General features: G+C 41.5%; 1 protein-coding gene across 1 annotated transcript in view; it reads right to left on the bottom strand.

Annotated features, from left to right (window-relative positions):
- The window catches only part of LOC124158574 (NAD(+) hydrolase sarm1), a 352,120-nt gene extending 335,523 nt beyond the window's left edge, over nucleotides 1-16,597 (bottom strand). The window contains exon 1 of the mRNA XM_046533731.1: nucleotides 13,296-16,597. Coding sequence (XP_046389687.1) covers nucleotides 13,296-13,499 — 204 coding nt within the window. The 5' untranslated portion in view covers nucleotides 13,500-16,597. The remainder of the gene's footprint in view (nucleotides 1-13,295) is intronic.
- Nucleotides 16,598-16,829: the final 232 nt, after the last annotated feature.

The raw sequence follows: 16,829 nt of genomic DNA, 5'->3' as shown, positions 1-16,829 counted from the left end.
GAGAAAATAGGTATAAGTAACACATTTCAAGGGAAAACTAGTATTTGCGTGTTTCTTAAACTCTCGAGCTTATTTTTCCTCATCAGAAAATATTTTGAGAAGTTTTGGGGTAAAATACGACCGATTAGAATAAAAAGAGCCCAACAACATTGATTAACGCCCGCGCAAGTCAACAAAAAGAAAGAAGAAAATTTTCAGGAGAATGGAATTTGCATTATATTTTATCATTTCTTCCAGGAGATCTAAATTATAGAGTAATCGAATCGAATACTCAATTACATTCAAATAAAAAAGTTGCTCAGCCACTGTGAGGAAACGTAATTAATTTGAATTCGACATTTAAGTAAAAGTGTCTCTGCAACAACCAAACTTCAATTCCAAGATGCTTTGAAAGTGCATAGTGAGTGAAAATTTACTGCCACTGACGAAAAGATGAGAAGGCAAATAAGCTACCAAGCTACGAGGAAATAACATCATACATTGCTAGGCAATTACTACCCACTACAAGATGATACCAAGGAATACGATTTCTAGTTCAAGATGATGAGGATAAAATCCCATATAGCTTCACTTTTCCTTTAGATGACTGAGCAGCAAATTCTCTGGCCCCAGGTGGATTTTACCTTGTCTACAGGAGATCTACAGACAAGAAACCAGAGAGAATTTATCGGTTCATATGGGAGTGAAAAATAGTGCCGCACAAGAAATAGCGGAATGAGTTCTCGCTGTGTAGCAATCTCACACTGTGAAAGGCATGAGATTCAGAGAATATCGATGGTAGAATATTTGAAAGCGAGATATACCTTGATAAACGTGTAGAAACACTTGTAACCCATTACTTTATGAAGATAACAATTATCAATTCCAAATCAGTTTTTACCGGAAAAGGTCAGAAAATCGTTGGATTTCAAATCGTTAATCTGTCAAATCGGCTATCTTCTGCCTTTCCATATTTCTTTAGTGCTTTATAGATATACTGTTTGATATAGGTTTGTCCGACAATCAAGATTTTCTCTTAACTGCCAATGGTTGCTTTCTTGACTATTCCGTTTGCTCGTAAATATGTTAGTGAATCAAATGTTTTAATGTTCAATAACGACAACTGACTCATGACAAAGTGTAACTCCCCGTTATACCTCTTATTGTGTAGAGTGATATACGTTGTTATAAATAACTATTTCCCTTTCCATAAATGTTTCTCTTTTGCATCCTTATACAAGTTATGAAAATTAAACGTCTGAATAAAGTAGTCCATCACACAAAGGCTCATCATTTACCTGGTAGTCGCACGGTACACTACTCAGCACACATGCGGTAGTGTTATTGCAAGATTACCGATTATTATTGAACAATAAACGCGCTCGTCACACAGAGATTTTGAGGTAAGCCGGATCAGTCCAAAGCATCTCCTTATATGGTTACGAGGTGAAATTCTAATGCAACGGATACGGCGCATCCGCGTCGCACTTTTCTTTATCTGCGAAAAAAAAAACTAGGTCGGGAGCGCGCGTAAACGATATTGAAGGCAGCGAATATGTTGATAAGGGAGGCTGTTTGCTCAGGGCGGGATTTTCTTTGAATTTGGTTCTCCTTTGAGCTTTGAGTCTCTTCCCCTCGAAGAATTTATGGGCTCGCGTGAGAGACATGGGTGCGCTTGCGTATCTGGAGAAGGACGGCCTCGGGCGCTGAGATTATTCCCTTTTTTAGGCATCGACGAGTCACTTCTAGGAGAGACATCGCGAAATCGCCGCTGCTATCATTTTACGCAGACATTTTCGATTTCGGAGATTTTTAGTGGAGAGCCTATTAGGGTGGTATCCTATTATTTTTTTATTGCCTAAATCTAAAGATTATTACTCCAGGATTACGCATTTCACGTTTTCAGATTTTTAAATGACGATATCTATTTTTCGCGATTAAATGAAAAGTGAAAATTTTCAAGCGCGCGAAAACGCGACGGCTGGGAAGTATGAAGGCTGGGAAAAACTCCGTGTGACGTCGTTCTGGTTCCCGCTGCCGCAAGTGAGGTGACCTTGGGGCGAGGCTTTGAGCGCTGATATGACGCAGGATGCTAGCAGGTAGCAGGGTACCCTGCTAGCTGGTAGCGCTTGGCTTAAATAAGGATTATTAATACCTTATCAAGCGAAGAAAACTTTCCGACCTTAGCCAGTTTTAATAGGTGATTATTAAGACATACTTCTCTGAGCTCTGTGCCTCAAGCGTGCATTGGTAATATCAGGCGATGTAAAACTCCATTCTTCTCGTATAGAAACTAGGTCCCCGTGACGTCACGTGGAGTGGCATCGCATGGGCGCCAATCTGGCCTTTTTCAAATGAGGATAAAATTGACCATTGCCATTCGTTTAAATCGGTATTTCAAAAAACCAAATAATTTGTATATTATGATTACACTAGTGGTGGGCACCGAATTGCAATCAATGACTTTCGTTTTCTTTGATGAAGGAAACTACCCTATTCTTTGAGAGTATTAAAGAAAAAGTATTAGAGGAGCACACATTCACATCGCCATAAGTTGACGAGTTTTCTAAGGAAGAATTGCAGTTTTAGGTGAAAAAAAATATTCTGACGAATATTTCTCGGGTTCCCAGCCAGGTTAATGCTTTTATATAAGCCACGCCACGCCGAAATTTCCAAGTTCTTCATTTTTACTGTTCCCAGCCATTCGGCTGTCTACAGTATTTTTATATAAGCCGACGTTTCGGGAGACGACTTGTCCCCCATCCTCAAGACTGTGTTACTTTATGGAAGTCCAATTTCACACTGAACCGGATCGACCGTTTACCGAGGACAACAATGCGGCAATAAATATCCGTTTAAAATAATAGGTTCGTATTTAAATTATTATCATTAAAATAATGACGTATCTGATGAACAGATTACTTAAGGAAACGTCAAAAATATTTTATTCTTTATTTCATTGCACTCTGCTGCATTGAATTGCTTGCCGAACGTGAAAAATAATTGCCTAAATCGTAGACTGAGGTAAATGCATGGATAACATAGCGACAATCTACGGGTAAGAACAACAAATAAGGACGGTCAACTAAATTGAAGCCAAAATCAATTATAATTCTCCTGCTTTTGTAATTCTTGCAAGTTAAGATACATGTTATTGTTCTCACCCACTTTTATGTCATAAATCAATACTTCACGTATCTCACTCTTACTCACTCATTCAGTGATTCAACCCGACAGTTGGTTTGGAGAGGGTAGAGGTCACCCCGAACTAAGACACAGGCATATTAATTTCGCATATCCGGGGTCTGGGGTGGGATTTAACCCGGGATTTGAACCCTAGACCTCGCAAACAGGAGCCAAAAGCTCTACCCACTAGGCTACCATATGAGCACGGATTACAATTACAGTTATGCGTTGCCACTGGATTATTGATACTGGTAAAACATTTTCTAATGTCAATTTTTTTGCATGCATATCAATGAAAAGACTTCCATGTTTACGACAGCTGCGGAAACCTTATCGTTGCCCGCTGGCGAAGAGTTGTTTACGAAGTTACTCTCCAATGTAACCGTCAGTGAATAGAGAAGAACATTTCTAGATTTGAACATGATAAAACGCGCAGGAAAGTTTAAAGTATGTATTTCACACTCCAAATATTTGAACTTGAATGTCTAGTGCAATAATTGCATCCTCAATGAAGCAAGTAAACTAAATATAATATTATTGTGCACCATAAACACGATGCATCAGCTATGGATTTTTGGTTTCTTTGCGGAGTTATAAATTGCAATTTTGCATGCGTGCAAGATGTAGTCGTAAATTCCAGAGCTGTTTTAGTAGATAATAAAGTATTTTCGTTTCAAAGAGTCAACAGAGAGCGTTACATAGCTTATATACGAATTACGCTGGGAGCACGAAAAGAGACTGCGGCTACGTGCTAAGCTTCGACGATCGATTGATCTATTAAGAATAGATACTACTTTACAAGGCGGTATGGAGAATCATTATATTTACATGAATTTAGTAAGCATATTTTGAGTCCCACAGGAAACGAAAAACTAAATGAGAGATTTCGCCGCACGGGTAGGCGAGGGAATTACTTTTTTCCTCCAAACAATAAGGACTTTATAAATGCAAGCCAAACTCAGGAGTTAAATATCTCAAGCAACAAGTTTTTAGTATTCTCGCCCAGTTAGTCAAGTGACACACCCTCATTGAGGTAGATTCCTGTTTTAGCCATTTGTATCATTATTAATATTTAAAAAAATCTACATATTCATCTACATTCTTACATATACATCTCATTCTACATTCTTCATTAATAAAAATAGTTAGTAGCTATAGACGTTCCAGCGCTCCTGTATGCGTATACTCTCATTCATTACGACTGACATGCGCCAAATTAAAAAATAACCCAGCGAGAATAATCCACGAGAGTTACGCAGAATTGATCCATTATGATGCTAATGCAGACACAATATAGACCACGCAATGCCTTCAAACTCATAAAACATTTCTCCTGGAATGTTTTTCATTTTTGACAAAAAATAAAAATTTTTAGAATTCTCTTGCCGGGTTAACGCCTACCTAACGTCTAACGCCACCCACCACACTATTATGGAGGTGGCTTTCAATGTCGTATGTGTACCTATGTAAAGCAAATTATCCCATTGTGAATGTAGAGAACAATCCTACTAATTTAGGCAGAACCGGCCGAAATGAAGTATGCGCAGAAAAAAATACAGCCCATGCAATACCTTCAAACTTCCGAAAGGTGTCTCTATGAGTATTGTGTACGTCGACGCGGAGTGCAATGAAGATGGGTGGAGGGGTGATTGATTGAAACAGCAGCCGGAAGTGCAAAAGGGGGCGTTGTCGAACAGAAATAGACGGAGGCTAGATGAGCATCGCGGCGCCCGCCGTGTGGTCCGGGCTTGGTCGGACCACCCCACCCCATTCAGACGCATCCCACCTCGTCTCTTTGCCATTCACCCGACGCGCGAGAACGGTAGAATGAGAGGGTGGTGGATTTTTCCGCGAAGGACTCGCAACCCGATAACACCGCAAGCCCACCCGCTTGAGCCTGTTGACGGTTACCATAAACACGGAGCTGCGACTGTGGAATTTCGTTTCCTTGTGGATTTATCAATTTCAATTTTGCATAAGTGATGTTCATTATCCAGATATCGTGATAAATACCAGAGCAATTACCGCAGTTTTGATTCCAAAGGCCGTTTTACGCGGGGCACTTCATTGCGCAATCTGGTGTATGAACGAAGGCGCAATAAAAATTGCGTCGCGTAAAGCGGTGAATTGATAGAACTCATGCGAGAATTCGTGGATGGCAAAATAGCACCTGCTCTAATTCCGAGTTCGCATTCTCGCAATTTCAAAAATGTTTCCAGTGATAACCTGCGCAATGACACGCCCCGTGTAAAACGGCCTTAAGAGTGATCAGACACGGTTTTAACCAGGGATCAGAGGCGTAACCATTGGGAGGGATGAGGGGGATGGATCCCCCCCAAAGCCTCAGATAAATTTAAAAAAAATTAAAACTTTTGTCTAATTTTGACGCATAATAGCTGCGTCTGCTCAAAGTTAAATGCTAAATGCCAAAATGATGTAAAATGTATTTCCAGGCATATAATTTTTCAAAAAATGTCCAGGACTCCCCGTTGCTTGGGTGGGGGCCCTACCATAGACCCCCAAAGCATATTACTAGTTACGCCACTGCCAAAGATGGCAGCAGAAACTAAAATAAATTCAAAACCAGCAAAATTTTAATAATATCGTTTACGGGAGCGGAATGTGGAAACGAAACGAAATGCATTTAAACCCGGAGAGGCAAACTCGGACGAGACGACAAACGAAATCGGATTCAAAACTACTTCGGGTCGGGACTAAACTAAAGCTCTGGGACGAAACGAAAAGCACAATATGTTTCGCATCGGAGGGACCACAAGGTTACCTTCGAACAGTTTAGTTTCGACCCACACACCGAGTACAAGGTACGGTTGAATGACATAGAGGTTCGGCCTACCGCCATTAAATGCAAGGGGCACTCATATTTGTTCCTCTAACAGGAGGACGGTGAACGCAAACTGGCCATTCGATTTTTATGCTCAATGTTTTGACATTTCAACATTCTGTCATGAAATGGGTCGAAACCATTCCCTCAAATCCCCCTCCGCTCAATTTCTGGAATCGAAATGTAAGTATGAGCGGCGGAGTTTTTATTAATTTAGTTTGGTTCCAGGGAGTAAAATTTCGTCCCGTGTCGAAACTAAACTCCTTGGTGATTTTAATTTCGTGCGGGAACGAAGCTAAACCTTTGCCTCGTATTTTCAATTCCCTTCAGGTCGAAACGAAACATTTTCACTCCGCTTCACTTGCCACCCCTTGTTTTAACACAGCTTTATCACGAATTGTAATACGTTGGGAGCCGAAAGAGAAAGACTGCAACTACGTGCAACACTTAAATTGCATGAGCTATTATGAACTTATACTACCTCACAAGGAGGCATGTTGAATCATTATAGTTTCGCTCAACGGATAGGCTAAGGAAGTCGTTTGTCATCGTCCAATAACTTCTCTGTTAAGTTTTTGGCCGCCTCCTGCAATGAAGTTAAACACAAATTTTACAAAATTATCAGTTCCGATATTTTAAAAAAAATCCCACAAAAATAATGCTTCTCCGTAAAATTTATTGTTTAAAACGTTGGAATAATTCAATTCATTAGCGTTTTTTTAAATTCACTATCCTCCTGTTTTCAAGGACTAATGAATCCAGGTAGAAGCTGCCAAGGGCCCTCCACAACCTACCTCTCAGACTGCCTACGACAATAGTCTAGCCGACGCTATTTTGGTTGACAGCCAAACGCTATTCGAAACGGTCCACTGTTCTGGTTCCATTTAGTTCAAATAGTAGGGAAACCCTTGATCTACTTCGAGAACCTTGATCTACTCCTCCTCGAAAATATTTTCCAGGAATTTCTTTCACCTGTTGTGGGACTCGAGGAAGAAAAGCCTAATATTTTTTCAGCAGATTATCACATCATAGACTAAATCCTGGTTCTCAGAAATTAAACTTGAAGTAACTTGACGTAATGTCCGTAAGATCTAGAAAATGAAAAACTTTATCAATCCAATATGATAACATATCAATCAATCGTGAAATCGATTGAGGGATTTATTTACTCTAAGCAAGTAATTCACAATGAGAAAATCATTTGGCCTAGCCGGAATGAAGACTCTTGATGATTTCATCTGCATCTACTTACTATACCGCAACACAATTGTGTGGCAGGGGATGTTAAGACACCATCCGCTCAGAAATAACAAGGAAACGCTTTAACTAAGTTACTCCTAGCATTTATTAAAGCCCGTTTTAGTTAAGTAAGGGGAAAAACCAATTCCCATACCTACTCGTTTGGCAAAATTTCTCTCTTAATTTATCGTTTCTGTCGGAATATAGTGACCATAACGACAAGGAGAACACCATATTAGAACCACAATCAGAAAATTCAATAATATTGCTTCGTTTTTCTATTAATTTAAATAGAAAAAACAGAAAATTTTCAAGAGCGGGAAAAGGCGACGGCTAAGTATGAATGCTGGGAAAATCCCGTTTTACGTCATTCTGGTTCAAGCTGCCGCCGCGTGAGGCCATCTTTGTGCGAGGTTATGAGCGCCGATACGATGCAGGCTACTAGCAGGTAGCGCTTGGCTTAAATGAGGATTATTAAAACCTTATCAAACGAAGGAAACTTTCCGACCTTAGGCAATATTAATAGGTGATTACTTAGAGATGATTCCCTGAACTCTATGCTTCATGTATATCCATGCCATTGGTAATCTCGGACGATGTAAAACTCCTATCTACTCGTATAGAATCTAGGTCCCTGTGACGTCACATTGAGTGGCATCGCATGGCCGCCAATCTGACGTTTTTCAAATGAGGTTAAAATTGACCATTAGCATTCGTCTAAACTGGGATTTCTAAAACCAATATTATGTGTATTATGAGTACACTAATGGCAGGTAACGAATCGCAATCAATGCCTTTCGTTTTCTTTGATGTAGGAAACTACCCTATTATAAAGACTCCCAAAATGGAAATATAATTTTTTTTCCCAAAGTTAGCCAAAGAAAAATAGATAAATACATTCAAAGGACTCTGCATAAGGAGTAATAACAACGAAAAACTTCGATTTGATGTATTTTGTATTAATATTGTGCAATTACCATTAAAAATTATCCGTTATATAGTTAGCCTGGAAAAGGACAAGAAAGTATTCTTATCGCGCAAACCATTAGGACTTTACTAACACAATCATTTGATAAGAAAGTCTTGCTATGCAAACTCGATGTAACCCTTAAATATGTGAATTTCGCCTCCAGATGAAATAATTTACCCAAGCTCAACAGAGCCAAAGAATTACTGAGAAAGCTTTCACAAGCATCCTTAAATAAGGATTTTCCGCAGTGGTTTGCTAACTTTTACCCACTATACTCATGCTAAAACTAAAACAGTTAAATGTGATGAAAATGTGATTATTTTACTTGTTTCCCCAGGTGAAAAACAGAACATTTAATTATAGCCTCTGACGAGTTTAGCCTACTCTGACAGAATTACCGAGACCATAAATCGTGGGCACAAATTTTGGAGCTCTCTCCATGCTTGAATAAAGAGACTAATAAATTCTCTTGAGTGCGCAATAATTTCTTTCGACTCCGTTTTAATTTCAACGGAATTTATTCATTTTCCGCAAAACATTACCTTTGGGGAAACATTCTCGGTATTCAAAATAATTATTTTTTTAAATCATTTCCTAAGGACACGCCTTTTCGTGGTATATTTCGCAACACAAACTGTGGCAGAACAAAGTTGGTGTTCAATCAAGATTGTCGTGCATATATTTCAAGCAGTCTATTCCGGAAAGAATTTTGGTAAGCAACAAAATCTTGTTTAAAATAGGGTGGTTTCCTTTTATTTTTTTATTGCCTAAATCGAAAGATTATAACTCCTGGAGTACGTATTTCACGCTTTTAGATTTTTAAACGACGATATCTATTTTTCGCGATTAAATGAAAAGAGAAAATTTTCAAGCGCGCGAAAACGCGACGGGTAAGTATGAATGCCGGGAAAACTCCGGGAGACGTCGTTCTGGTTCTAAATTTATTTGAACATCAATTCTTCTAGCCTGATTAATATTTCATAGTTTTCTTTCCAAGAATTAATTATATTTGGTGCTCGCCAACAATGAACTAAAATAGAGTCAAAAAACGATGTAAAATCTTCAAATTTCATTCCAATCTCACTCAATAATTACGTAAAGCAATTCACATAGTTCAACTGTACCCAATGAAGCGAGGAGCTCTATAGCCGTCTCGGTTTGGGCAAAAACAAATAGACTAGCTAAAAACCAAGCTCGTGAAAAGGCAGTACATATATCATTCACAATGATAGCATAAAATGACAGTACCTACTGCTTTCTTAATAAGTATAAAAAAGTAATAATGCAACTTTAAGAGCTCAAGTATCTCAACGAGAATACGCCGAGAAACAAATGATATCTCACCTTCAAGAAAATTTTCCCTTCCAACCTATTCTTCCATGGACCAAAGATACAAAAATGGGTTCCCCATGCCACATCTCTTGGGAATTGTACATAAAAATCAGAAAATACGGTTATTAATGCTATTATACATGAGACCTTTGACAAAAAATCAATAAAACGTTCATTACTATTTAAGAATCGTGCTAAAAATAAAACGGCATCGCACTACTAATTAAGGAATCAGGAAAAGAATGATGTAATGGAAATCAAGTCTAATTAATTACTTGAAAACAGCGTAACGGTCTGCGCCAATTGCTAAAGTAAGGTGCTAATACAAGAAAAACATAGTCAGTGGTAAACATGGTTGATTGACCGCTAGAAGATGAATTCCTATGTGACAAAAAACTGACATAAATTACGCGATACCATGAATCGAGAAAAAAATAAAAGAAAGGCACGTCTTCATATGAACATTTTGAATGAATTCCAAATATATATGGCAATGGTAACCAAATGACGATAGTTACTATTAGATATATGTCGATAGATGACCTGAAAATTGCACCACGAACGGCTCATAAAGATCAAAAAGTATTAGTTTGAATGAAGTAAATTGAGTCGCGCAAAATGATGCCCACCAAGGAAAATTTCTCGGGCTTCCCACCGGTTGAGGTTATGGGTAATAGCTCCCAATGACCGAAGCCGAGAAATTTTCCTTCAAGCTATACGCCGGGAAAAACTACATGATGCCCACCAACATTTCGCTCTCAACGTACAATCACGGTTAACGTCTTTGGTTACCTTTTTCCTTCAATAATCTTACTCTTACTCCTGTGGCCATTCAAAACCTAGAAGGTCTTTGGCCTCACCAACTAGGTGCCTCCACATTCTCCGGTTGCCGGCCATATCCAGCTGGGCTCCCATATTCCTCACATCCTTCTCAAATAGGGTGGTTTCCTATTATTTTTTATTGCCTAAATCGAAAGATTATTACTTCTGGAGTACGTATTTCACGCTTTTAGATTTTTAAATGACGATATCTATTTTTCGCGATTAAATGAAAAGTGAAAATTTTCAAGCGCGCGAAAACGCGACGGGTATGAATACCGGGAAAAACTCCGCGTGACGTCGTTCTGCTTCCCGCTGCCGCAAGTGAGGTGACCTTGGGGCGAGGCTCTTAGCGCTGATACGACGCAGGATGCTAGCAGGTAGCGCTTGGCTTAAATAAGGATTATTGATACCATTTCGAACGAAGAAAACTTTCCGACCTTAGCCAGTTTTAATAGGTGATTATTAAGACATGTTTCCCTGAGCTCTGTGCCTCATGCATGCATTGGTAATCTCAGACGATGTAAAACTCCTATCTACTCGCATAGCATCTAAGTCCCTGTGATTTCACGTGGAGTGGAAAGTGATGAAGGAAACTACCCTATTCATCGCCCCAGCGCATTCTTGGTCTTCGTACCGGTCTTTTCTACCTTCGGGTTTGCCTTTCAGCATTGTGTCCTCACTTCTTCTATGGAGGTGGCCCAGCCATCTTATTCTCTTGCTTTTAATTATTCCCACGACATCTGGTCCTTTGTATAGGCCTCTCAACTCTTTGTTCTTCCTAATTCTCCATCTTTCTCCTTCCTTCATTGGACCGAATATTCTTCTTAAAAATTTGTTTTCAAAAGTGATGAGCTTCTTTTGTGCTACTTCTTTCATCAATAAAAGCAAATATTTTTGTTTTGAATTTTCCATTCCCGGAGGAGGCGACTCGTTTATGCACTCAATCAAAGTGGTACGCCAACAGACCTCACTTGTTATGCAACCAAAGCCTAATACCTAATAAATCCACATAAAACACTAAATGGAATAAAAGACCAAGGTTACGTAAAGCCAAGGATGCAAAACGCCAATATTTTCCTGGCACTCCACGTAAAAAAAAACGCTCTCAGAAAGCGAGTTATCGTCATGCAACGCGACTAAAGGGTTGCGTCAATATCTCAGCAAACGCTGGAAGCCAGGTTTGTCTAACTCCAAACTCCTTTTGATCTTACGTCAAATTTCAGTCAGTCCTTCCTCACTTAACGACGGGAACAATACGTTCAAAGGGTCAATCTTTTGCCAAAAGGTGGCAGTTTAACGACCAAGATACCCACCATTAGTCTCCGCTCTTGGCAAGACATCAAGCCATGGTTAAAATTTATTATGAAGGGAACCACTCTACTTTCGAAATCCTCCAAGCATTAGTGAATTTCGCGAAATGCATACGTCGTCGTAATTTTCACCGAAACGTGCGAAATTCCCATGGAGGACGCGAAAAGATAAGGTAAGTCCATCATGCGTGCATTGGAGTAAGATAAGGCTAATCAGTGAGCAGCTGAAGAATAGTTTGACGGTGCTGTCAAAAAAATATTAGCTATTCTACATCACGTTAAACCAGTTGAAAGGCTGACAGATAAAAGGCAACAGTATACGATGGAAACTAAAGACAATAATTTAATTTAATAATTATCCTTGGCTTGAAAAAGAAGGAATTAAAATACATATCGTTAGGATTTTTCCTCAAAAAACTCTAGAATTAGGAAATATCGCCAACTTTGTATGATTTTCTGGGCACAGTTTAAATCTGGCTGAATGCGACGATCCCTGATTGTTTTAACAAGATAATTTGCTGTCACAACGCAGGTCCATATTTTGCTATTTGGTGGTTTCTAATGTAAGGTAAGAGCTTCCGGATCTTTCGGAATGACTGGATTTAAGGGTAGACGGAAAACGCTTTCATTGAATTTTCAAAAAGTTAAAAATATATGATTTGCATTCACTCCAGGTTGACGGATATCTATAATTAATTTATAAGTGATATTTCAATTACCTATTACAAAATGTACTGGCATTCCATACTCAGGAGTGATAACCTAACATGAAATTAGTTACCTTACGCTAGTTTAAACTTTGATTTCTGCAGATACATGTGATTCATTGCCTAATTTGGAGCTGGTATGATGGCCAATGAAGAGTATTAGGGGTTTATATTCTCCCTCTGAAATTTAAAAATTTATCTAAAGTCGGCAACACTACCAAAATAGACAAATTATTATTTAATCACCTACGTTTTCCACCGACAAGCTGTCTTCCAGGAGGTTTTGGAACCAAAATATAATTCAAGGTGCGACAGATACGATACAACAAGAGTGAAACATAGATGAATAGATAAGGGCAGGAATCCTTGTATTTCACAGACCACCGAGTACCACGATTTAAAATAAGGCTTTGATCAAATCACTCGCTAACCACACCATTATTTTTAATTTCATTGGTATCTATTCTGTCCATATTAACGGCTTCTGTCCTTCACACATACCTCGTCACATGCTTACGAGTAGCAATAGATATCTCCTTAAAATTTGAGCAATCATCTTGGAAGTTTCAGTGCATAAAAACTCTTTCTAACGTTCTCCTTCGTTTCTAATTTGAAAATTTCAACTCAATTTTTTTATAAACGTAAAACATTTACATTTGAGAAACGGGAAAATTCCGACAAAGGCCTAAGAAACCCTCAAAATTTCCCTCAGGTGACAGCTGAAGAATGTGAAAAGTAAAAAAACTACGAAAAACAAACAAAATTCTACCGTTTCACGCGTCCTCTATACGATTTAACTTCAGATAAAGCGTTGTATGTCGATGAAGCGATGGGATATTCGATCAAAAACAAACACAAGTGGATTTTCAATGCAAGAGGACGAAAATAAGATAGATTTGGGAGCTTACCTGATGCAGCCTCATCTGTGGACGCGTGGCCGAGGTCCTGGGCAGTCGGTCCATATGCTGGAGGCCGGGGACCGGGGGCAGGGGTTGCTGTTGCGGCGACTGCTGCCCTCCGAGGCCTCCAAGGCTGCTGGGGAAGCGCAGACCCCCGGGCCTCGGCTGGTGCGGCGACCCCGAGCGGAGCTGCGAGTCCCCGAGGATGCCCATGTCGGAAGGCGGAGGGCCTCCTCTCGCCTGACCGTGCACCCCGATGGAGGCGAGAGAACACAGGATGGGCGGCGGGTGGGCCCGGGTATGCGGACTTCCTGAAGAAGATCCGGCGCACAGTCCGACGAAACGATGGCCCGACGTAACGTCCTTGGCGGCAGATACAGGCGAACACAGGTTGTGGGAGAAATGGGGACGTGGAGCAGGGGACTACCGGGGTATGCGGACTACCCGGAGGAGATCCAGCTCACTGCCCGACAAAACGATGGCCAGGCGAAACGTCCCCGGCGGTAAACACAGATGAGAAGAACACAATTTAAGGGAGATGCGGGGAGATGTAGAGCTGAGGAAAAACTACCGGGAGATGATTCTGTGCACCGCTAAACGAAACGTTTGTCCCCTGAAATTTATTCGGGAATAAAGCACAACTCTTTACCCAAACGGAGAGCGGTTATAAGATTAAGACAATCACGAATTAAGGCACACGGTTTGATGACAAATATACATCCGCATAAACGTCAACGACGAAGATCACAGCACGGAAACGGCGACTATAGCGCTCTTCGTACTGAAGACTACCCAATCAACACGTCTCCTGCGCGGCGGCGCGATAAAACTGGCGTGTCGATTGATACCGTCGTGAGGAATATCACTCCACTGCGAAAGGAGGAGGAGGGATGGTCTCGATTAAAAGATAAGACGATTGAGGAGGAGGAGGTGTGTAGTAAGTATTGAGCCTCGTCCACGTGTCCTCCCAAATGGACGGACGGGAGAGAGAGAGAGAGAGCGTCTCAAGAGAACTTTCGCGCACGATCACACTGGCGCGACTGACTGCGGTCGCGTGTTTGTTTTTTAAGGATGGATATAAGAGAGTGAGGGAGGGGAGAAGGGGTAAAAGGAGGGGAAGGAGTGGAGGGGGGAGTGTTAAGAGGAGGGAGGAAAGAAGGAGAAAAAACAGAGGAGGGGCACGCACAAACGATTCAAAAAAATAATTTAAGGAGATTTAAAAAAAAATTCTTCCTTTTTGAAAAAATATCTCCGACCGGTTGGTGTTAAGTCCAGGACCTCTCTCGATGCGGGGTTTTGTATATTTTTATGTAGGAGAGCGAGAGAGGAGGCTGAAGTTATCTGAAGGAGAAGCCGCTGCCGAATCGCGGGCGCATTGTCCCACCCTTAGACGGTGACAATGAAGAAAAAAAAGACGCCGACAATTTTCGTGTGCAAGCGAATAAGTCCTACGGTCGAACAGAGGTATTTTTTTTAAACTCCCAGTCACTTCCTTCCTCCTCTGGCGTCTCTAGAATAGAATTCCCTCCAACCTTTTCGGATGCTATCGAAGTCGAGACAGCCTCGGAGCCGACTTCACGTGATTCCTTGATCGCAGTCGGGATTCTGCGATCTTCACGACTGCGAATATTGCCGAATCGAACCGTCCAATGGCTGTCATACGTGCAACTCCTTTAGGTAGAGTGCAAGCGTTAGATCCAGCTATATACCCAAGACTACTGTCAGCAAAACTGTATATAAAGTAGTTTATTTTCAATCTGGAGAAAATGTATTAATACTACCAAGTTGAATTCGCTGCAGCCCCTGAGTCTTAAGTAGCACGGTAAAATAATTTCGAACTGAACAGGTACTGCAGTACAGTTTTAGAGAGCTAGTCCGCGAAGAGTTCCTACCAGGACGTCGCTGGACCACTCCGCGACGGGCAGAAGCGATGCAGCACGTATGTTTCGAAATGAATTTTAAAAAATGAAACCTCTAAAAACTCTTACGTCTTCGCCTTCTTACGTATTCGACTCACACGCACTGGGGATCTTCACTTCAATGGGTTGTCTAGTAGAAAGGGTGGAAAGGAGGTGGGGGGCCGAGCGTTGGAAGGGGGGGGGGGAGGAAGGTCCCTCCTTATCGTAAGGACGGCTTCGATGTTTCCGAGCGGGCCCTTCACCGTAGCCGGCCGCGCCGACGTCAGATGCCGGGTCGAGGGACAGACGGGCGCCCGATCTATCGCCGCAGCGCCTCAGCGGCGAGCTAACAACTGCCCGCTGGAGGCGGATGTGAACTCTTTGACCGCTGCAGTTCTCAGCTCACACGAAGAAAGCGTTCACGATAAGGATCAAATCGCAGTTGATCTCCGATGGATCGAAATTTCTCGAAGTGAAATGTAAAATAGTTTCACTCTTACTCGCGAAAAATCTTGCGAAATCCAATGAGATGACCTCAAAACGCAGCAGGATCTAATCCAAAAGTTCACTTATAAATTACGCGAAGCGGACGCATAAAAAATAAACACGCACAGCGACCTGGGCTTCACACGCTCAAAACACACGTTCACGTACGGTAAACAAGGTCTCCGTAGCAACGGGATACTCCTACTCGAAGGCGCGGGAGAAGAGCAAGGAAAGGATGTCGTGAACTGCCACTGTCTTCTTCTCTTAGGAGCAATAGACACCGTTTTCACGCAAGGTCCTACAAAACACAAACCCACGTCTTTGCTGAGCTTCGAAGAACAAACGAAAGATAGATAATACTTCGCAGAATCACATGCAACTCGTCGTAAGTCTGAATTATCTTTCATGTGTGGATTCTCACTGTAGTTTTATCGCAAAGATTCACTTCAGGATGGCATCAAGTTTACTTAATTACAAGAAAACTTACGCTTTAACAGCTGAAGTTCGAAAAGTAAGGGTTCGACAACAACTTAAGGAATCAACACACAACTCTTCCGGAGCTCAGAATGACGAGATGCCGCTATCTGATGCTGATTTGTTTTCTAAGATCATTCACCACAAAGATTAAACGGCAGCACACTTTCTTCACCGCGATTCCGGAGTTTCGAAGACGATAGTGTTGTTAAGTTGAAAACTTGCGAAGACTTTCGAAGGAATCAAAACTTCCTCACTCCTCAAGTGTTAAGTGTAGTGAGATGACACTCCTCGGCTTAGTTCTAAGAAAGAGGATTCACTTCATTGAGAGGCGATGCCTTCCGCGCTGTCTTCCCGCGGGGCCAAAGTTTCTCGACCAAGGTTTTACTTCTGACGGGGGCCGGGCGAGCGCGCGAGAGGGAAACGTCTGCCGTCGGCGCGGGGTGAGACGACTGCGCGGCCTCTACGGTTGGCGTGGGCACATGCAGCAGCACTCGTTCGAGCTTGGGAGGGGGGAGTTGAGGGGAATGTGGTCTGAGGGAATGGCTCGGATGGAGGGGAAAAAGAGGTGCGGATGGGGGAGGGGGAACAAGGGGAGGGGGGAGGAGAACATGTCCCCTCACTCTCTCTCTCTCCTCCGCAGACTGACAATGAGAGGAGAATCTGGGAGTCGAGGATTAAGGCG

Source organism: Ischnura elegans, chromosome 5 (assembly GCF_921293095.1).
Source record: "Ischnura elegans chromosome 5, ioIscEleg1.1, whole genome shotgun sequence".
NCBI lineage: Eukaryota > Metazoa > Arthropoda > Insecta > Odonata > Coenagrionidae > Ischnura > Ischnura elegans.
The sequence above is the reverse complement of the archived record's forward strand: the minus strand, read 5'-3'. Positions and strand labels throughout refer to the sequence as shown.